This window comes from Camelus ferus, chromosome 13 (genome assembly GCF_009834535.1).
Source record: "Camelus ferus isolate YT-003-E chromosome 13, BCGSAC_Cfer_1.0, whole genome shotgun sequence".
In the NCBI taxonomy this organism is placed as follows: domain Eukaryota; kingdom Metazoa; phylum Chordata; class Mammalia; order Artiodactyla; family Camelidae; genus Camelus; species Camelus ferus.
Window position 1 is genome coordinate 6,905,745 of NC_045708.1, and position 23,243 is coordinate 6,928,987.

At 39.2% G+C, this 23,243-nt stretch overlaps 1 protein-coding gene and 1 non-coding gene across 8 annotated transcripts in view; both read left to right on the forward strand.

Moving 5' to 3' along the window:
* KIF1B (kinesin family member 1B) overlaps nucleotides 1-23,243 on the forward strand; it is a 135,355-nt gene that overhangs the window by 74,666 nt on the left and 37,446 nt on the right. For 5 of the 7 annotated variants that reach the window (XM_032495156.1, XM_032495158.1, XM_032495159.1 and 2 more), the window contains 5 exons: nucleotides 15,512-15,605; nucleotides 16,496-16,644; nucleotides 18,008-18,186; nucleotides 18,988-19,125; nucleotides 20,618-20,866. In XM_032495156.1, coding sequence (XP_032351047.1) covers nucleotides 15,512-15,605; nucleotides 16,496-16,644; nucleotides 18,008-18,186; nucleotides 18,988-19,125; nucleotides 20,618-20,866 — 809 coding nt within the window. Of the gene's footprint in view, nucleotides 1-1,296; nucleotides 2,782-15,511; nucleotides 15,606-16,495; nucleotides 16,645-18,007; nucleotides 18,187-18,987; nucleotides 19,126-20,617; nucleotides 20,867-23,243 lie in introns of those variants that run through there. The other 2 variants (XM_032495161.1, XM_032495163.1) reach the window with 2 other exon arrangements.
* LOC116668378 lies at nucleotides 18,426-18,531 on the forward strand. Its single transcript, XR_004325548.1, has one exon. It is a non-coding gene; the product is annotated as a U6 spliceosomal RNA (small nuclear RNA).

Below are 23,243 nucleotides of genomic sequence, written 5' to 3' on the forward strand. Positions count from 1 at the left end.
ACTTAGTTGTGAAGTCAGGCTGTTTTAGGCCTAACTAAAGTTTTTTGTAAAAGAATTAATGGTGCAAAAATATCTGGAGAGTCAGAGAGTTAGAGATAGCATTTTAAATTGGATCCATTTTACATAAGCAGAATATAATCTTTGTGTTTTATATGTCTCTAGTTAAGAGATGTCAACTTAAAATAATAGTCCTCAAATCGCTAGAAATACCATTTTTCTTAAACAGAACACATCTCTAAGTTGTATTTATTAAAATATTATTTAGGGAATTTGGAATGATGTTTAATGAAAGTATATTTGCCTAGCTTAGTATGTGTTCTGGAGATTTGTTTCCTAAAGTTTTGGAGGTGAGGTATTTATTGATTTAAGTGTGTGGAAAACAAAATAGCAGACCCACTATAAAGATCCTTTTTTATGCTTTGTTGTTCTCTGGATAACAAACTTTAATTGTACAAATGAAATGAATCAATTTGACATGACACAAGGAGTAGCAAATCCATTATATGCTCATGGAAAGACTAGTTCAAAACCTTCTTGTCTTCTAGAAGAAAACAACTTGGTTGATAAGAATCTTCACATGGTTTGCTAATAGGGATTCTTAGCATTTTTAACATAATCCCTGTTTGACTGCTTCTTTTTCTACTTTCTCATCTTCTAACTTTTTTCTAGGGCTGCTCTTTTTAGTAAAGCTAAACAAAACGTGGCATCCTACAGCATTACTAACCTTTGTTAATCCGCCTGCTCGTCACATCTTGTATGGCATCTGTGCTCACTCATGGGGGAAAGAGTTTCTGGAAGAAGCAACAGCAATAACCAAGGCAAATGTGGGAAGTGACTGCATGGGTGTTAGCATATATGGGGTGTAGGTTTTACTTCATTTTCTTGAGATAAGTGGAGATGTTATTTCACACCATTTTGTTAATAACTTCATGGGACCTTACAGTGAGAGACTGTTTCTCACTAATTCAGTCCTTCTAAGAAATTTGATTGCAGATTTCATTACTTAAGCCAGAAAGTGGAGATTTGGATTAATATTACTTAAAGCAAAAGCAAAAGCAAATCTTTATTAATAATAATCTACAATAGTAAATAAGCATACGTCTTAATAGACTTGCACAACATTTAGGGGTTTTTTGGGGGTTTTTTTGTGTTTTTTTGTTGTTTTTTGTTTTTTTTGGTTTTGTTTTTAAATTTGGTTAGAGCTTTTTTGCTTGCTTTTTCTTCGATTTGATTTTCCTTTTTTACATTTTAATTTTGGTTATTTTGGGGCCATTTTTTGATTTTGTTTTTCCAAAGGACGCGGATTCTGATAGCGGGGACGATTCTGACAAGAGGTCCTGTGAAGAGAGCTGGAAACTGATTACTTCTCTGAGAGAAAAGCTACCTCCCAGCAAGTTGCAAACCATTGTTAAAAAATGTGGCCTCCCCAGCAGTGGGAAGAAACGAGAACCAATTAAAATGTATCAGATCCCCCAAAGAAGGCGCCTGAGTAAAGATTCCAAGTGGGTCACCATCTCAGATCTTAAGATTCAGGCTGTAAAAGAGATATGCTATGAGGTTGCTCTCAATGACTTTAGGCACAGTCGGCAGGAGATTGAAGCCTTGGCCATTGTTAAGATGAAAGAGCTTTGTGCTATGTATGGGAAGAAAGATCCCAATGAGCGGGACTCCTGGCGGGCAGTGGCTAGGGATGTCTGGGACACTGTTGGTGTGGGGGATGAGAAGATTGACGACATGATGGCTAGTAGTAAAGGTGGAACTGATGTAGATGATCTCAAGGTTCATATAGATAAGCTGGAAGATATTTTACAAGAAGTTAAAAAGCAAAATAACATGAAAGATGAGGAGATAAAAGTCTTAAGAAATAAAATGCTCAAAATGGAGAAAGTCTTGCCACTGATTGGGTCTCAGGAACAGAAAACCCAAGGAAACCACAAAGCAAAGGAACCTGTTGGTGCTGGTGCCAGTAGCAAGTCTGAGAATGACGTAAGTAAAGGAGACAGTGGAGAACTTGGGAAGGAAGAGCGTGTTTCCCAGCTGATGAATGGGGATCCAGCTTTTAGACGTGGACGTCTGCGCTGGATGAGGCAAGAGCAAATTCGGTTCAGGAACCTGCAGCAGCAAGAGATAGCAAAGCAGCTTCGTCGGCAGAATGTACCTCATAGATTCATCCCTCCTGAGAACCGGAAGCCCCGGTTCCCCTTTAAGAGCAACCCCAAACATAGAAACTCTTGGAGTCCCGGGACGCATATCATCATAACAGAGGATGAGGTTATAGAGCTTAGAATTCCGAAAGACGAAGATGCAAGGAAAGGAAATAAGGAGGAGAGCCAAGAAAAGGGGAGTAGGGCAGCTTCTAAGGATCCCCAGTTGCCGTGGGGCTCTCAGGGCATTCGAAGTCAAGATCACATTCAAGTTAGCAAGCAGCATATTAATAATCAACAACAGCCACCTCAGTTACGCTGGAGAAGCAATTCTCTCAATAACGGCCAACCGAAAAGTACGCGCTGTCAGGCATCTGCTTCGTCAGAATCATTAAACTCCCACAGTAGTCACCCCACTGCTGACCTGCAGACTTTCCAGGCAAAGCGCCATATTCATCAACATCGTCAGTCTTACTGTAATTATAACACTGGAGGTCAGGTAGAGGGCAGTGCAGCCAGCTCCTGTCAGAAGCAGACTGACAAACCCAACCACTGTAGCCAGTTTGTGACACCTCCGAGAATGAGGCGACAGTTCTCTGCACCCAATCTCAAAGCTGGTCGAGAAACCACAGTATAAAGTACTGGACAAACTTGAAATCTTGGTGGAGGAAACAGGCATTAGTAGCTCATGATTTGGGTTGCTTCTAGCCTTGGCCTTGAGTTCCTAGTATTTACGTTATAATTTTAATGTTGCGTTCCTACAAATATTAACTGATTTTAATATTGTTAAAACATAAAACACTGGTAAATGTTTCAACACCTTCCTTTTGTTTGTATACCATAAGTGGGCAGTTTCTGGAATTGCGGACAAACCACTGAGACCTCCCTTAATTTTCTGAAACTTTACACTTTTCTTGGTGCCTAGATAATATACTTACTTACACAGACTGGTCTTGTTTTGGTGTAAGTTTGTTATGTTTTTATAATGCTTATAAATTTGTCTGATACCCAGAAAGACCCACCTCTTGGTTTATGCAGACATTTAACAGGGGAATTTGATTTGTAGAATTAAATGTCTATTATTTCCCCATAAATGTTAGACATTAGTTTAAAAATAATATCATGCAACTGTGTGGACACAGCTTTGAATTTCTTACCCGTGTCTGTTTCTTTCTTTAAGTATAATTGGAATTTTCATAAACCAGAACTAAGTATCTTGACATACTTTAGAGTACACAGCTTTGCATCTTCCGTGGAACTTCCACATCTTCTTACTCTTCTATATTTTACATAGAACTGATTCAGTAGGGTTTTTTTTTTTCCTTTTGAATGCATCAGTATATGTATGAGTTTTGTCATAATACTGAAATCTTTAAATTGGCACCTATCTGGATTTCTGTTTGTGGTTTGCATTTTGAAGTTTAACGTATTATTTCTCACACAAATACACACAGAGACACTGAATTATTCACCAAAATCATGCCAACAGAAATACCAACAGGATACTTGTATGATGCTTTGAGCAGTATATATAAGTTTAGAGGGAGGTTTTTTGGTGGAGAGGGAAGAGCTCGGACATGGGAAGAAGGCTACAGCATTAGGCTGTATGCTGCTTATTTTCAGTAGATGATGAAATGGTGAAATAAGTTAACTTTGGTTTAGAATAAAGGAAATGATGTATAATAGACTATTCTTTGGTCAACAGCAGTAATGCTCACAGATACTCAAACAATGAAAGAGAAGTCCTGATGAACCTTTATTGTGTCAATACCTCACTTTACTATGTTGTGGTCTCAGTTTGCCTCACTGGAGAATCCACTAAAAAGGATGGATTTTGATGGGGAGGAAAAAAAGAATAGTTTTCTACATCCTTTCTCATCTCTTGAACTTGTCAGAAACTTTTTTAAGAGGCGGTATGAAGAGCCAGAGATGCCTGTGAGATTGCCTGACTTCATGTTGTTGAAGATTCCTAAGTCACACTAAGTCACCTGTCAAACACTTGTCTTCCAGATGGTGTGAAAAATTACAGCCACGATAGCAATTAACGTTCAAGGAAGCCTTAAAGATTGTGATTATATGGGTTTCTTTTTTTCCTTTGCGTGTGGGCACTATGCTTTATTAGAACAGTATTTTTAATCATAGTATTTTTTCTTTGCTTCTATGAAAATGCTTTCGTAATGCACAGAAAATTGCTTCCAGTTAACTTTGGGGGCTTTTTTTGCTTTCATAGCTAGAGCAGTCCTAATCTTTAACTGAAGTTTTATGACAGATTAAACATGGGTGGTGTCTGTAGTGGGTTCACTGAATGATGTTTGTAATGAGCTGACTTAATTGAGGTGACAATCTCCTGCACCAAGTGGTCTGAATATACTTTGTAGGCTACTTCACATCAGTCACTTCAATGCATCTTGTGTAAACCCCATTTGTCCTTCTTTATTCTCCTTAAACAGTTCAGTTAACTATTTGTTCCTTGCAAAAAACTCATTTTCTAATACTGCTACTACTACTAACTCAGTTTTCAACTCTGTAGCAAAAGTGGGCTCTCATTTCCCCAACTTGAGATTATATAAAATAGACCTAAATATTTTCATTTTTATGGTGGCCTTTTAATCTCATTATGGACTGGTACCTCCTTTTCACACAAAACAATAGAAGTGAGTTTCTACTGGTGAGCAGGAGACACTATAGAATGAAAAGAAATACAATATTTTCATTTACAAACGTGGGTTGTGGTAAGCACTGGACCCACACCGATATTCCAAAGAATTGGTTTGTGTTCGTGCTTCACCTGCTGATCCAGGTGCCCTCAGACTGCCGAACTATTTAGATAACTAAAATCGCCTGTAATTTCAGGTGACCAGAAAGAAATGAACCCAGGTTTGCTTGATTGTGATATATGTCTCTTCATGTGTTTCATAGCACTTGCTTTATTGGGAAAAAACTGTGTGAATGAAATTACTTAATTGACTCTCACTAAAGAAGTGACTAACACCATGCTTTTGTGATTAGTATAGCCTGTTGGTATATTGCTTTGTTTTTTAAATTTGCCCGTATCTGTCCCTAAGCTTAAATACTGCAAGACCAAAGGGAAATGGTCACCAATAAACCGCTATTATATTTTTGAAGTATGCCTTGCTGTTATCATAGTGAAATTTTTTTTAACTTTGTGCTATTCAAATTATATAATGGTATGACAGTAATGGAAGTGGAGTCTTAATTAATTGGTACAGTTTCACAAACCAAACCATATACCATGGTATTCTTTGGAGAGTTAAAGACATTTTGTTTATCTACTAAGTCTAAACCAAAGGGCTTTTCCTTTATTTTTGCTTCTAATTCTTTCTTATGCTTCAAATTGGTTCTCTTTTCACTGGAAATGCAATGAATGGGAATTGTTTATTTCATTGAAGTGACTTGAAGTGACTTGAAGTTACCTCTTGTGCTTTAGGGGCAGGTTGATGCTGAAAAAAGAACAAAACAAAATAGGACAAAAAACACAGTTTGCCACACCAATGTCTGCATGAAAGGCTATCAGACTATAGGAGGTTACGTAGTTTTCCTGCAGTCAGCTGCTATACCCCTGTGCCTTACTGGTCCTTTGTAGACTTGCCTTAATGATTTGTTCAAAAGGCTGGGAGGAGGGGAAGCTGCTGTGGCCTGGCGTAGCTTAATGAAGATGCCTTCTTAGGCGCAGGGCAAAGCAAGCATTTGTTCTCTACTGTTAGAGCCAGATTCTGTATAATGAGCAGTTTTCATAATTGTCCACTTTATGTCATCTTTCTGAGGTTTAAAAATCTGCTCTAGATTCTTAGTTTGAACCACTGTAGGTTGTGAAATGTATTGGTTTCCTCCCATCATTACTGTAAAAAGAAGTTGTGAATCTTCTTGTTAATGAACTATGGATTTCTCCCCCAGTTTCTTTAAAAATAATGCTTGAAGATTGTCTTTGAGTGTAAGATCTACCTTTTCAGAAAGGGAGAGTTAGTTTGTAACGTTAAAAAATAAAGTCCTCATTCAATAAAAACTGAAATTATCTTTTAAGAGTGTGATTTCTCTCTGATTTGGGAGGAGGGGAAAGTGAAACAGTGATGCTGATTAAACTTGGTCTTGACTTTTATTTATTGCTTCTTCATCTGAAGAAAGATTTAAAAGATTTGGTTGCAAAGCAAATCTTTTAAAAAATATTTGTACATGAACTTGATTCATTTAGAGTTTTTGCTGTTACTCTTTTCTGTTTATCAGAATTCTATCTTAAATGAGATCTTTAACCCGTATTTTATGCTACATTTTTACTTACATGAAAACTTTTGAAGTATAAAATGAATGAGGATATCATATATCCCTTTCTGATTTCTTTGAGTTTATGTTAAGGTGTATTTTCTGGGTTTTTTTTTTTTATTGTATAATTTTGATTTGAGGTTTTCTTGAAATGAAATGGTATATTTCCCTTCATATGGGTAGAAATGAAATTTCTAAAAAGCTTTGAGTAACTCTGTTTAGCTTTCTTTTTCCCTTTAACCACTGTTTTTCTCTACTCAGAGTATTGGTGATGTGCTAGAGGTGAAACAGGACACAGCAGAAGATTTTTCTGGAGTTGAACCGTCAGTCTTACTGAACATTTGGACATAACATTATTTCTTATGTTGAAAAACAACATAATCATACATAATGGAGTAGAATACAAAACTACATGAGTTCTTTTTCCCACCATCAGCTTTTAATACGAAATTTGAGACTTGAGGGAAATGTTATGCTTGGATTGGTTTGCTTCAAGCTTCATACCCTTTCCATTCAGGTACTTTGTATTTCTCTGCTATTGGAGAAACTGGTGGAAAAGTGGCCAAGACCTGATCATTTCTAGGACAACACAGACGATTCCAATGCAGTTTAATATGTTCAGTGATAGTTGTGTGCACAGGGTGAGTGTGGGGAGAGTGAGAAAAGGCTTTTGAAAGAGGAAGCGCTGAGCCAAGAGCAGAGTCCCAAAGTAACAACTGCAGTTTTATCCCAGTGAAGAATGAGAAGGGAAGGGAGGGACCATGTCAGGTCCAGGAAACTGTGAGTAACTCAGGGGTGGTCAGAACACCAGCTGTGTGTTAGGTAGTGGTAAGAGATGAGGGGACCCAGGAGGACAAGGGCCAGATCGTGGCATGCTGAGGAGTTGGGATTTTATCTTGAGTGTTATGGAATATATTAAACTGGGAGATTGCATTATTAGATTCACCTTTTAGAAATAGCCAATTTGGGTTGGAAGGGGGCAAATTCAGAGCCCAGATCTCTAGTTGGGAAGTTGCTGTCTGAACTAAATGAGAAACAGAGGCAAGGAGAAAAGAGAGAAGGAATGACTCTGATAGATTATTTGGAGGTAGAATTAACAAATCAGTTCATCGATGGGATAAGCCCTGTGTGTATACAAGGTGATGAAGGCTCTTGCATGGTTCATGTTTGGAAAGTAAAGTAAATGAGACCAAGACAGGACTGAGAGACTGGGAGCAAATAGGAGCTGTGCAGGTCTGAGAATAGGTGTTGTGGGACCCCTGGAGGCACAGATCTGAGACTCTGTCTGCATGGTGCTGCTGGTGGTGAGTAAATTAAGGTGTTGACAAGAACTGGAGTGTGGACATCTCCCTTCCGGCACTTGCTTGCCAATTATAATCTGCCATTAAAAGAGAAAGACAGTGTTAGCAAAAGGAGCCAAACTTCTAATGTCAAAAACAGCCTAACCAGAAAACCCAGAATTGTGACATTGATTTTACCTTAAATGCCACCTCCCCAGAGATGCCATAGTTGTGGCTCCCTCATCTCTCACCTGTTGTGCTATATGTAGCCTCCTAACTTGTCTCTTCACTTCTATTCTTGACTCCTGTACTCCACTGTCCACATAGCAACCAGCATCTTTTAAAAACAAAAGTCACATAGTGCTAGTGGCCTCCAGTGGCTTCTCATCGCAAATTAAAATTGGAATCTCTTATCGTAGCCTCCAAGGCTTCTCATGTTTTGGCTTCTTGCCTGCCTCTCTGACTTCATCTCTAAACATTCTCTCACTGCAAGCACTTTGGACTTTTGCCAAGTTTGTTCCTACCTCTGGGCTTTTGCACTTCGTTAAGACTGGAGTCCTTTCTCATTACACTTAACTCTTCTTCCAGATCAGTGCTCATGTCCCCTTTTCCTGCCCCAGCCTATCCCAGGACGACTCACACTGTTCTAATAATAATGATAACGTGTAGTTACCTATGCACTTATTAGGTCCTTCCATGAGAATGTAAACTCACCTAGAATAAGCACCTTGCCTGTCTTATTTTCTTCACTGTTCATCTGTACACATCACCCAGAAGAGTGGGCCTCAAACCGTAGTGTGCGTCAGACTCCCCGGAGGGGCTTGTGAGAATATAGAATGCTGGGCCCACCCCTCAGAGTTTCTGATTCAGGAGGTCGTGGGTGGGGTCTGATCATTTGCGTTTCTAAGTTCCCAAGTGATGCTGATGCTGTTGGATCAGCATCCACCTTTGAAAACCACTGTCTGGAACAGGGATTGGCAGACTTTTTCTGTAAAGGGCCAGCTTGTAAATATTTTAGACTTTGTGGGCCTCATGGTCTCTATGGAAACTACTCAGCTCTGCTGTTGTAGCAGAAAAGCAGCCATAGACAGTATGCAAAAGAGTGGACATGGTGGCTACGTTTCGACAAGACTCCTGTGTTTTTTAAGACAGACAGAGGCCTGGATTTGGCCCACAGATTTGCCCACCCTTGATCTAGAAAGTGGTCTCTCACTTTTGAGAACGATTAACTAGAAGATCAATACATGACTGTGTGTCTGGCCTAGAAGACAGACAGGTGCCAGCTGCTGGTGATTCAATGGTGAATGACAGATCCCTGGCCTTGTGAAGTTCCCCAAGTTGTGGAGGAGATGGCCATTAGACAGACGGTCACACCAGTGGTTATACAGGATATCTGTGACAAATGCTGTTGGGGGGAAAAGCCCAGGTGCTCTGAAAATGTACAGCCAGGCACCTCAGTGAATGAAAGGAGGCTCTTCCTTGCTTTCAGCTGATGATTGTCATTTGGAGAAAAAGAAGCAATCAGAAGAAAACTTCCTTTTCTTCCCAGTTCTGGGTCTGCGTGTATCCATCATGCATCCAAACTCGTACTTGGCCTTTGCTATCACTGGTGGAAGAGCTGTCCATACTCCCGTCTTAGCCCTGCCCTTGTTCCCTTCATGCTGCCTTCTGAAGGACTTACTGTACACTTACTTCTTCTCTTTTACAGCATAGGTTTTCTCCTTCTGCACTGTTCCTGTTAGCATACAAGCATGTCTTTATTTCACCAGTATCAAAAGAGTTCTGTGTTCTCTGTGACCTGCCACTCCATTTCTGTTCCTTTTTCTAGAAATACTCCTTGAGAGAGTTTTCTATACTGTTTCCCAGTTGTCCACCTTCTTTTTCTCGTTTCCTCTTCCCGTTCTTACTTGAACTCACTGTGGTCAGACCTTGTTCCCACTTCATCACTGAAGCCACTCTTACCAGGGTGACCAGAGATCTCGACAATGACAAATCCAGGGTGTTTTCTCAGTCTTCATCTTACTAAATCTGTCTAGCATTTGACACTGGTTGCCTGCTCTTTACTTCTTGGAACACTTCATTCTCTTGACTTTTAATTTTCCTCCAGCCTCACTGCCTGCTCCTTCATGGTCTCTGTGGCCACAAACATTGGCTGTTTCCTTATCTGTTCATTCCCCCAGGTGATCGCATGCATTTCTGTGGCTTCACCTTCCCTGTTGACACACATGATGGCGAACACAACACCTTGTGTGTGTAGAGTATTTACAGTAGACCCTTGAACGACCCAGGTTTGAACTGTGCGGGTCTACTTTTATGTGGATTTTTTTCCAGTGAGTAGGTACCGCAGTACTGCATGATCTGCTGTTGGTCGAATCTGCGAATATGGAACCTCGGAAATCAAGGGTCCACTGTAAGGTTACACTCACATTTTCAACTGCGCAGAGGGTCTGTGCCCCTAATCCCTGCATTGTTCAAGGGTCAACTGTACTTGGGCCAGTAAACATTTTACATGTATTAGCTCACTGAATTCTCACAATACCTCTGTTCTGTGAAGTAGGTATTGTTATTCCCATTTACATACTTCCCATAGTCACACGGCTGCTAAGTGGGGAGCCAGGTCCAGTCTTAGGCAGGCTGTCTGTCTGCAAACCACTGCCCTGCCTCCCTCTATACTGACTCACAGATGTGCTCTCTCCAGCCTGGACCTTCTTCGTGACCTCTAGACGCTGACACAACTCCAGTCCTGGCATGCAGAGAGCTAACTGGCATCTCATGTTTAAACTATCTAAGCCAGAACAGCTAGCTCGGGCCAAAAATCCAAGAGTGATCATCAGTTCCCCTTTTTTTCCCTTCACACTCCATGATCACATCACCTGTAAGTCACATTTCCTCTGCCTGTAAAACTTATCCCAGATTCATTCTTTTTTTTAAAATCAGCTTTGCTGCTCATACCCTGGACCAGGGCACTGCCATCTCCCTAGAAATTGCTGCAACACCTTCATGACTGCTAGCCTTACTTCCAAGCCTCCAGGCTATTCTCCATGGAGAGTATTGTTTTTAAAACATGTGCTAAACTATATAGTTCTTCGCAGCTCTAAACCACCCAGTGGCTTTTCATAGAGTAAAATCCACAGTCCTTCCTATGGCCTATAAGGCTGTCCATCACCCAGTTCCTATCTGTCTTCTCAACTGTATCTCCGACCCTTCTCACTTCTCCAGTCCACCCACAAAGGTTTTCTTGCTTAAACACACCAAGCTCCTTTCCATCCAGGACCTTTGTGGTTGCGGTTCGTTGTATTTGACTGGAATAAACAACCCCCAGCAAAGATCTTGGTGTGCATGCTTAGATCTCTGATAAAATGTTATCTGTACAGGGAGGGCTTTCCCCATCACCTAATCTAAAAGTCTTCCTCCTCTCCACTCCTCTCTTCTCTCTGTTAACCCCTGATAGCTGCCTTTCTTTATCTTTCTTCATAGTACTTCTCTCTGTAGTGCATTCTGTGTCTGTTTACTGTTTATCATCTCTCCCTCGCTGGTGAGACTTTTGTCTTATTGACCACTGTATTCCTGGCTAGATATCTAGTACATAGTAGGAGTGAAAAAGGTATGAATGGATGGATAGCGGTTTAAAGAAGAAAAAAAAAGCATGCTCTGAGCCCAGTTGCCTGGGTTCATATTCTATTTCTACTACTTGCTAATTCTAATCTTTGGAAAGTTATTTCATTTCTTAAGCCTCTTAAGTCCGACGGGGAAGGAGGATTTCGGTTTAGACTTTCGAGTTCTGACGGGAGGGGGTTTGTCTGTCTTGATTCTCTTCTTTTTCTTTCCGTGTCCTTCTTCTTTCTTCCTTCTTCCTTACTTTCTTTTTCTTTCTTTCTTTCTTCTTTCTTTCTTTCTTTCCTTTCTTTTTATAGTAGCATCTTCACAGGATTATGGGGATGACTGAAAATCAGTTCCTGGCACAAAGTAAACTTAAAAACAAGGATGGTGGGGTTGGAGAGAACATTCTAGAAGAGGGAACAGCCAGGGCAGTGCCTCCTTCTTAAATATGGAGCATATATTCAACTAGTTGGGACTTCCTATAAACACAAAAGGCTACTGATAAATACGTTATTTTTTAGGGTGCTTTCCATAATTATCCTAGTTTTCATCGTGAAATCAATAGAGCAGTAGTATCTGAATCTCTCTGTTTGTTGTAGGAAAATCCAGTACTTAGAGTTTTTCTGGTAACATGCAAAATGTCCTTGTTGGAAGCTCACATGCAGCCTGATCTGGGGAAGAGGAGGCCAGTTCAAGAATTGGTGTTGGTATTTGGACTACCAACTACTTATAGAAGTTTTCCCTGGTCAGAGTGCAGTTAAAATTTTAGGTCCATAGCGTTATGGGAAATATGTTTATGTCAGCTTTATGGCCACTAAGTCACAACCACAGCCTTTAGGGAGAGTCACTCTTATCCTTAACTGTTAGAGTCTGAGGATTTTATTTTCATTGGTAGTTTGACCAGCTTGTTAAATCTATTTTTGAGGTAATTCTCAAAAATAAACCAGTCACAAAAAGTCACAATTGTATGATTCCATTTATATGAGATACCTAAAGCAGTCAAAATTGTAGAGACAGAAAGTAGAGGTAGAAAGAATGGTGGTTGCCAGGGGGTGGGAGTGGGGTGGAGAGTTACTGTTTAATGGATGAAGAGTTTCAGTTTTACAAGATGAAGTGTTCTGGAGAATGGATAGTGGTGATATTGCATAACATTATGAACATATTTCACTCCACTGAACTGTATACTTAAAAATGGTTAAGATGGTAAATTTTATGTGTATATTACTACAATTAAAAAATTGGGGGAAAATGAAAAATCAAAAAAATTCTCAAATAAAATATTAACATTTTTTCCACCTGATGATTTTTAGATGAACCAGCAGTCTTTCTCTTTTTGCTGAAAGAATTCTGTATAATCCATAGGTTTTTTAGAGACCCTCCCCCAACCTCTTATTTTGAAAAAATAGTACAATGAACCTTTGTATGCCCGTATTTATATACTCTTTCTGAATCATTTGAAAGTAAGTTGCAGATATCATGTCAGTTTACCACTAAATACGTGTGTATCTCCTAAAATCAAGGAGTTTCTTAATAACATTATCCCATCCAAAAATTTAATACTGATTCAATATCACATAATATACAGTCCATTTTTAAGTTTCCTTAATTGTCTAAAAAATATAAATGTTAGAAGTGTGTGTGCCATCTTTTTAGTCCAAGATCCAGTCAAAATTTATTGCATTTGGTTCTGATGTTTCTTTTATCTTTTGTTACACTGGTATTTTTGAAGAGTCTAGGCCACATTCTAATTTGTCTGATTGTTTCTTCAAGATTAGGTTTAAGTTAAACATTTTTGTTAAGAATGCTATAAAGATCCGGAAGGAAAGGGTATAGCTCAGTGGTAGAGCACATGCTTAGCATGCAGGAGGCCCTGGGTTCAATCCCTGGTACCTCTATTGAAAAAGTAAACAAATAAACCTAATTACCTCCCCTCTGTAAAAAGAAAAAAAAAAAGAATGCTATAAAGATTACATTGTGTACTTACACTGCTTCACATCAGTGGACATAAAGTGTCAATTTGTCCTATTACCAGTAATGTTAAAGTTTAATAAACTTAGTTAATGCGATTATTTCCCAGCTCTTTCTCATTAGTATGCACTTCAGATTGTGTGAATATTCTATTTTCCATCTGCCTTTCATGGAATTGTTTTAGCTTTATTAATGATCCTTGCCTGATTAAATTACTATATCTGGGGTTGCAATATAGTGATTTCCTAATTGTCATTCCCTCTGCATTTATTAACTGCCTTTGTTTTGTTTTTTGGTAAAGAAGGGCTTTCCCTTTTTCTCTCCTTTCAGTATCACTGTGGACTCACAGATTCTTTTTATACTCAATGTGCTATATATAGTCTTTTCCCGTTATTGTTATTTTTTGGCCAGTGGGAGTCTTTGCCCCTCTGAAATGATCTCATCAGTCTGAATACTCTGCTTTCTGGGACAAGATATTCTGGGGTCACCTTGTACTTTCCTTCCTCCAAACCTGAAATCAGTCGTTTTCCCAAGGAGCTCCGCCTCCTTTTAGTGGGGAATGGTATTTAGAAACCAAGATGGGGGCTAGGTGTACCTAGAAAATAAACTTTTTAAAAACACTGCCTGTCATTTTGATAGTATGTTACCACTTAAGAGGACTTTCACATATATTTTTAGTGATTCATCATTTGGTCCTTCCTACAGCGCTGTTGGGTAGGCAGGTCAGATACTAAAATCTTCATTTTAAGGAGATGACAAAAGTGAAATGTAGACAGGATTAGCTTTCCCAGAATTATAAGACTAGTAAGAGCAAGATGCCCAAGTCTCCCAAGTCTTTTACCTGCTAGTTTATATTTTTCTCTCCCCTGCCCCCACCCCAGTTCACAGTCTTCCAAAATTGTGTCTAGATGTCTTTAAAAAGCTGTTTTGCTGGCTTTTGGTCACTGCCAGCTCCACTAAAGAGAGAGAGCTTCCTTTGTGAGACTAACTGATAAATGGCTAGAGCTTGGAGAATATTTGCATCCTTCTTAGCATTGCCATTGGGAGTGCCTTTTGTAATGGAGTTTGCTAGGGAAGCTTTCAGTGGTAATGCATGGAATATTTGATTCATGATTTGGAGAGCTCTGTTTGAAAACAGAACGTGGTCATACCTAGACTCTCTGTCTCATGATCAACATCTTGTAACCGAGCCATTCCCAAAGAAGCAAGAAACCCAATAGCGTACCTTAAAATGCTGTCCTTATGCTGTGATTTGGTATTTTATTATGTGAAGGTCTCTTTTGTTCACTTGTTTTATTTTCCAAAAATGCATACTTTTTTTTCATTAACACGCCAAGAAACCTTTTTGAACATTTTCCCCCTAATCTCTCCTTACCATAAAATTTTAATACCTCAGATATACAGTATATCAGTGTACATACTGTATGTTTATTTGTGCTTTATACATAAAAAGTAATTTTTTTTTATCCCCCAAGAACCATTTTTTTGCCCTCTTAGGAGTGATATCACCCTCATTGAGACTGCATTGAGTAGATGAGAAAGGAAGGATAAATATGATTGTATTATAACAATACATTTTGTATTATAATAGTACATTTTTAAAAAAAGCTTCTTTATTGAATAACTAAAATAACTAAATGCAATATATAGATTATTTTGATCCTAATAGCGCTGTGATCTTTTGGTTACCTGAGGTCTAAATTCATCCTACAGCTGCAAAGATAGTAATATTTCATCCATAGGGAGCTTCGGAGTCTATGGTCTGAATTTTTTTCCCATCTAAACAATTAGATAATTAGAACTCTTGGCAATACTATTGAATTTAATCTTTTCCAGTGTTGTTTTTCTCTGGAATTCTTGGATGTGTAAAGATACTATTTAAATGTATTTTAACATTTAGGAACACATGCATTTTTTTTCCTTCAAAACCCCTCTTTCCTCTACCACATCCCCAAATAAAGAACTCTTGAGTCTGAGGGAGTAGAAAGAGAGACTGCAGTTAAATTCCTCAGAACACAAGATTTTTTAAAACCATTTACCCATTACAGACTGTCTTGCATGCTGTACAGTTTTTTTCGAAAGCATTTTTCTGTATGTCTTTCTTTTTATTGTTTCCTGACTCTGCCTTCTCTTTTCTTTGTCTTTTGCTTTCTCTACTTTGCCCAAGTTCCTTTCATTTCTCTTTTCCTTCCCTCTTATTTCCTCTCTCCCCTACATGTTATCTCCTTTCTTTTCATTCAGGACTATGAGAGTAAATTGCAGGCCTTGCAGAAGCAGGTGGAGACCCGATCCCTGGCTGCAGAAACAACTGAAGAGGAAGAGGAGGAGGAAGAAGGTGAAATCTAGAGACTGAAACTTTCCTGTGTATATGTTTTGGATCTGTATTGTCAAATTAATCATTTTTATCTGTGATCAAAGCTGGATTTGATCATAGTTGATCAGCCTTACCATTTATTGACATTTTATTGAGCCAATTTAAAGCTGATTTAAAAGATGCTCAATGCTGAGAGTCCAGGCTATATTCTAGGAGGTGGGAGTGGGGCTTTCCTTAGAACACAAGCTCTCTGAGTGTAGTCTTCATACAAATCTCTTGGGCAATTTATGTAAACTGTCTTATATTACTGTACATATGAAGTTCATATATGTGTTGCAAGTAAATATAGAGCTTATTTGCTAAGATACTCTTGTTTTATTTGCTGGCTTATGGCTTATGTCAGGGATTTCCCGGTGAGGGCTTTGGAATATATCAGCATACATTAAAGCTATTTCTGGCAGATTACTAATCACATTGCTTATCATTTCTATCTTAAGTTTTCCGGAATTTCTTAGTTGAATTAGGATTTTAATTGTTGCCTCACAGTGTAGTATGAACATTCATCACATTTCATTTCACTGCACAAACTCTCAGTAATCTCAAGGCTTCAAATTAACTTTAAAGGAACTCTTAATTTATGTACTAAATTCTTTATTTTTAAATATCTAGGGTGAAATATGGCTTTCTTTTTCCTGTACTAAAAAGAAAAGTAAATATATCTGAAGTTGTACAATGTACTAGGAGTTTTTCTTTGTTATAAGCCACACATTAGAGTTGTATCTTTAAAAAAACAAAAGAATGGAGAAAGACTGGAAAATACCTTAATTTGGTGAAAGAGAGGAGGTAGAGGAGAGATGTAATTTCCACATAGAACGAGATCACCATTAAATACAACTTGTTTGCTCTTTCAGTTCCTTGGACACAGCAGGAATTTGAGCTGGCCCAGTGGGCCTTCCGGAAATGGAAGTCTCACCAGTTTACCTCATTAAGGGACTTACTCTGGGGCAATGCTGTTTACCTGAAGGAGGCCAACGCCATCAGTGTGGAATTAAAGAAGAAGGTACGAAGGGTGTGGAAACATGGGCCATCTGGAGGCGAAGCTGAGCCTGATGGGGTTTGTGGTCCTCATATTGAGCTTATTTTTCCCTCTAGTGAATTCAGCAGCTTTTTGCCATGAAATAGCTTTATTTATGCATTCATTCCATATATGTGCCTGGGACGTAGTAGGTACTAATTAAATATTTGTCACATGAAGTTTTTAAAATAGCATGTTTTCTAGCTTATTTTACAAATGAGGAGACTGTAAGCTAGAGGAACATATTAGTAGAAAACTACTTATCTTGGGTTTCTGAAGATCTCAATTCGCTTTTAGTTTTCTGCCATTGAGTTTACACCTCTAAGTCCTGTGTACCCTCTCCTCTTCTAGGGTTTGACAGGCAGTTTTGTGTAGTGGACAAGCACATGCACTCTGTATCCAGGCAGCTATGTTCCAGTCTCTGCTCTCATAGTTGTTTGACCCTAATAGCCCTGTGCCTCCACTCCCTCATCTACAAAATAGGCTTGGCAGCAGCGCCTGCCACCCAGGGGTTTTGTGAGGGATGAGAGAGTGAACACATGTAAAGTGCTGAAGTAGTGCCTATATATGGTGATTACTATTACCAAAACATCACACGCATCCTAGATTCATTCTTCTCTATGTCCCACTGTGTAATGGTCTCCTGACTTCTAAGATCATGAGGGGCACAGGGGAAGGGGTGAAATATTGCGAATTAGGTGGGGACACAGACTGCCTGACTTTGGGAAAAATCATCTTCTCCTAGGGCTATATCTGGTTCTGTAAAATGGGAATAAGATGTCTTCTTCATTTATAATCTTGGTACCTCATCTCATTTTGTGATATTTTCCTCTTCAAGTACACTACATGATGGCAGGGACTGTGTCTTTTCTCTTACCTAGCATTTCATTAATAGTTGGTAAAAAAAAAATAGAGAGTGGTACCAAGCTATAAATGACATGATGAATGCAAAGCATTTACCCTATAACACTTTAAAGAGTAGTAATTATAACCATCTGAATTTAAAGTGGAAGACCTTAACACGTGGCCACCCTCCCTCATTAGTGAGAGTCTAGAGATGCATTCCTTTGTCCACCTTTTGTTCTCTATGGAAGTCTTCATTCAGTCAACCAAAATAGATTTATTGAGATTTTAGTTTGTGTGAAAACACTGTGCCAGGCTAGGTAAACAAAGTCTGTAAATAGCTAAATGATTTAATAGGCAAGTGGCTGTTTTTTTCATATAATCACAAACTGTTGAGCACATACTACTATTTGACCTCTTCCCCATTGGGCATCATCATATTGTCTGAAGCTTACTTGCTGAAAACAAAAAGGCCATTTGTCGATGGTTTCTTCTTTCCACTCAGGTACAGTTTCAGTTTGTTCTGCTGACTGACACATTGTACTCCCCTTTGCCTCCTGAACTACTTCCCACTGAGATGGAAAAAACTCATGAAGACAGGCCTTTCCCTCGTACGGTGGTGGCAGTAGAAGTCCAGGATCTGAAGAACGGAGCAACACATTATTGGTCTTTGGAGAAACTGAAGTATGAAAATGATATACTTACAGCCAATTGTTTTATTTAGGAAATAATAATGAATTGCTCGAGTGGGCTCCCTCAGACTCTCCTCTCTGTGATGTCACTGTTGCTTGCTTTTCTGTATTTCTGAATGCTGTTGCTGGCCAGTGATAATTGCTATACATCCGTTTTCTTCTCAGTGAATGAATCCTACTCTGAACACCTTTGTCACTTGTAGATGTTTAAATTTAAATTTACCCTCCATAATGCTCACTTGGTAGCACATAAACTAAAATTGGAATGATACAGAGAAGATTAGGATGGCCTCTGTGCAAGGATGACACGCAGATTTGTGGGGGGAAAATTAAATTAATTAACCCACCATAGATGCGCTTACATTTTAACTGTTCTAATTTTATGATATCTATTTCTGTCTTGGATCTAGTAATTATTCATCTTTTCTGTCCTGGATCTCATGATGATGAATAGTAAATAGGAAAGTTACAATGTAGCCTTTACATTTAGTACAATGAGGTATTTTCTGTTTCAGCATATTTGAGATACCATACACCATTGAACTGCATTTCTCCTATAACTCAGTAGAGGAGAGGTTGGGTGGCCACTCTGGACTTTTGATGGCTTGTCTCTAGACTTAGACACTTTGAATCCTGAGTATTTTGGTTTCTGTACTTTTGACCTACATTCTTTTTTAATATCATTAGTTGGTGGGAGCAGCTTTTTAAAATCCTGCATGAAGGATAGTTCCAAAATGAAGTTTTGATGTGGGCTTGTGATACTAACCCAGTGCACTTTGTGTTCATGACACAGGCAGAGGCTGGACTTGATGCGAGAGATGTATGACAGGGCAGGTGAGATGGCCTCCAGTGCCCAGGATGAGAGTGAAGCCACCATGACTGGCAGTGATCCGTTTTATGATCGGTTCCATTGGTTCAAACTTGTAGGAAGGTATGTGATGATTTTATTGATGTCTTCTTTTTAAAGAATGAATGGTTTTATTTTAATTGTTTAAAACCTCAGCAGATAATACAGAAAGTTAAAAGAAAAAATATGAAGAAATGCCACTTATAATTTTTTTTGAGGAGGGGAGGAAATAATTAAGTTTGTATTAATTTTTTTTAGTGAAGGTGCTGGGGACTGAACCCAGGACCTCGTGCGTGCTGGGCAGGCACTGTACCACTAGGCTATTTTCTCCCACCCGCACCCCATTTATAATTTTATCCACTCATAGACAGGCCACTGTGTCATTTGGTATGTTTCCCTTCAGTTTTATCTAATGTGCATATTTGTTTGAAGTCTCAGGACTTTGAATTAGAATAACTGACAGTCTTCCCTGCCTCTCAAGTCATTCGCGAAATGTCTTACAGTTGACCAAAATAGATTTAAAAGAAAACCTATGTCTATATTCTGCATAGTTTAGTTATTTTATGTTTTTTTCCCTGGTTGGGGGAGGTAATTATGTTTGTTTGTTTATTTATTTATTCTTAGAGGAGGTGCTGGGAATTGAACCCAGGACCTCACACATGCTAAGCATGAGCCCTACGACTTGAGCTGTACCCTCCCCCATCCTGCAGTTTAAAATCACAATATGACTTACAACTTACACAAATACAGTCTCTCCATGATCTGATATGTCGTCACTTTATTTTTTAAAGCAATTCGTCTCACTTTTGTCTTTGCCAAGAGTGAATTAATCGCACACCTTAGTAGTCCACCTGAGCCTCCTTGTGTATTCTTTATTTTCAACATTAATGAAAACAAATAGTGCCTCCGTGAGTCCATATTGAGTCACGTTCTTAGAGGATTAGAATCTTAAAAGCACAGAAATGTAAGTTTTCCCCTTAATGATTTCAGAATTTCAGTTTTTTTTTTAATTGCGAAAACTTTCTGACAGTTTTAAAGGAATAGGGTTAAAAGGAGGAGCTGAAGTCATAGTATTTTGTAGAAATGAAGTTAAGTCTTTTCCACTCTGCTCTGATGACAGACTGTTTCTAAAGAGGTGAGTTGGCCAAACACGTCTCACCCAAGCGAGGCAGTACCTGCTTTGCCATGTGCCATTTCATCCATTTCGTCTTCTGCTCTGAGATGACATGGGAATTGGAATAAAGATTTAACCTTATTATTCACCTGATACTGAGTGGCTCCTTAGAGACCTGGCTGCTGATCTGTTTTGTGAACTGGGGAATGTAAATGTTTAACCGCATGGTGTTTACCTGGGATATTCTACTCACGTATTTCCTTTTCTTATTTGAAGGATCAGTCCTTGTTCCCTTTCACCTGAACTAGATGATTTGTGCTTATTTTATCCTGTTGCTTTTCCATTTGCTTGTATTGTTTTGATTCCCCAGTGGGTTCTGTCCTGTGGCATCTATAGCTTCCTATTTAACCAACTATTCCTCTCTCCTTGGCTGTGTCAATCGGCGTCTTGCCTGGTGTCTAGCTCCCCCATTTTCCACGGCTGTGTGAATGAGCGCCTTGCTGACCGCACACCCTCCCCCACTTTTTCCACGGCCGATTCCGACATCACTGAGCTGGCTGACGAGCAGCAAGATGAGATGGAGGATTTTGATGATGAGGCGTTCGTGGATGACACCGGCTCTGACGCAGGGACGGAGGAGGGATCAGATCTCTTCAGTGACGGGCATGACCCGTTTTACGACCGATCCCCATGGTTCATTTTAGTGGGAAGGTTGGTGAGGTTAAAGTGAGAAAGGCAAAAAGGGACCAGCTCTTGCTCTAAAGAGGCTCCTTGTGCAATTTTGGACAATTTTGCTTTAGCCAGTTCAATTCATGGCATGCTGATCTGGCTAGAGAGAGCTCTCAGGCAGCGTTTGTGAGGTACCTGGCCTTCTTGGTTCAGCATATGGCACCATGTGAAGACTCTCCGTGGAGGATCCCTTGTCTTAAATTGCCCAGTAGTTTTGTTCTGAAGGAGGAAACCCCAGAGGAGAAAGTAATTAAAGCTAAGAGTCAAGTGTTACAGGGTGGGCTCGAAGAATTTTACTGTGGTCCAGTGTTTCCTCATTGTAGGAATGTGAGTGAGGAACCATTGGGATAACATGAGAAGGAAAGCGGAGCAGGTCCAGGGTCAGGCTGGAGGATTCGTGGCATCAGCAGGGGTCAGGAGGACAAAAGTGGAATCAAGAATAGAGTTAAGTTATCTCCTGCTCAGTCTGTGGGTCCAAAAAAGAATCAGGAATGGGAAGTTTCCTCTGTCTAAGTAAAAGGGGTGCCTTTCTTTGGCCATGTTCATAGATCTTTGGCTTCTGCTGAAATTTTACCTATAGGCATTATAATGATGAATCTTGTAAAATTATCTGTTGACACCATCAACAATGGATATTTGTTCAGTGCTCCATGAAACTGCTTTGTGTTAAGTTTAATTTACCAGACTGAGGCATTGTCTCTGGCCCCATCTGTCAGTGATGCAGAACTCTGACGCACATGTTCCTGACACTGGGGTCTTTGTCTACATCCAGTCTTCATGCTGAAGTAATTTTAATTACCAGTTCAACAGTGCAGCACTTACTGGATTAACAAGAAAGTATGTCTAGGTTTTAAGGTGTTAAATTTACTTTGAATAGTGCATTAGAACCACATATTGTTGAACCCTTTAAAAATAAGGAAAATTACATCAATGTTAATGGTTAAGCACCAGTTACCTAAAAATTAAAGTGCAGTTAGTCTCCTGACCCAGTAGGGACATAAGTTCTAAAAACTTAGCTCATAGTATGGTGTTGGTTACCTCGTGAGAACTAAATAAACAACGCAGAAAATGATCACTTTTATGGGAAGGGGGAAAAGAAAAGCTTTTTGATAGAAATTAAAGCCTCAGTTATGACTATGGGTTGTAAGATTAGACAGTCTCGGGGTTTTACAACAATGAAGGGGCATTTATTCAGTATTTCTGTGAATAAACATAAAGGGATTATACTACCATGAACATTGTCTGGTGTATTGCCAGAAATAGATAGATGCTTACAATTTCAGAGAAGCTGGTTTTATTAAAATTAAGAAAGGTAGTTCTGTGTGCAAATAATGGGACCATAATGCTTTCCTAATTGTATGGCTGTGTGTGTCCTTCAGCCATTTCCTTTGTCTTCTAAGAGGGTGAGAAGCTGGAACCAAGTTTCTACCCATTAACTGCTTAGTCCTGGTGTCAGTGGTGCTTCTAATGCTGCTCACTTTTGTTGTACATCATGGCGCGTGAGGACCAGGCAGCTTCTTCCTGCGTGACATGGTGGGAAGAACACTGACCAAACTTACGATGAGCAGCTCAATCGGAGGCCTTTTAGGTTCTTAAGTGTAAAATGAAGACTTAGGTAGGCAAAAAAAGAAAGAGCCTTAGAGATACCTGTTACCTTTCAGAGTCTGTCATCCACACTAGCAAAATGAAGAGTTCTACTCAGAAGCATTTGTATGAAAAACTTAAAAGTCAGAATCCCTCTTAATGTGGAAATTCATTGCCTTAAAATAATATGTATTATTTTCTCTCTAGTTGTATTCATTTTAATCATATCAGATTAAAGTGTAGATATAAAGCAATCAACTCTACTTTGATTTTCAAATAAAATAGTTGTGGAGCTGTGGCTCAAGAAATGACCTTAATATTTCTTTGGGTTCCCAGGTTTTAAAACTGACTTTGCTTTGCAAGAAAAGTGTTAGGAGAGGAGGTGAAGTCATGGCAATTTAGAGTGAAGGATAAGTCTTTTATTTTCACCCTCGACTGCATTTCTTACCTAACAATTTAATGCAGCGTCACCCAGTTATGTACTGGTCATTCTCTGTGTAAGAGGAGTAGCTTCTTTGCTGTTCTTGTGATACATGGAATTGGATTTCCCCTATTGGCACTTGACTGCAAACACTTATAAAATTTTCCAGTTTTTTGTGAAATTCCTTTTGTAGGATTCATGGCCTTGGCTGCCTCTGGTGAATTTTTACATGCAAACTAAAAGAGCTTGTCCCTTTAGCTGTTCTCTGTGGCATGCTGGGATGTTATGATCATCCGTCATAATTTGGGATGAAACGTGAAGTGTGTAAGCTAGTCTTCTGGGTTAAAAGTCTCC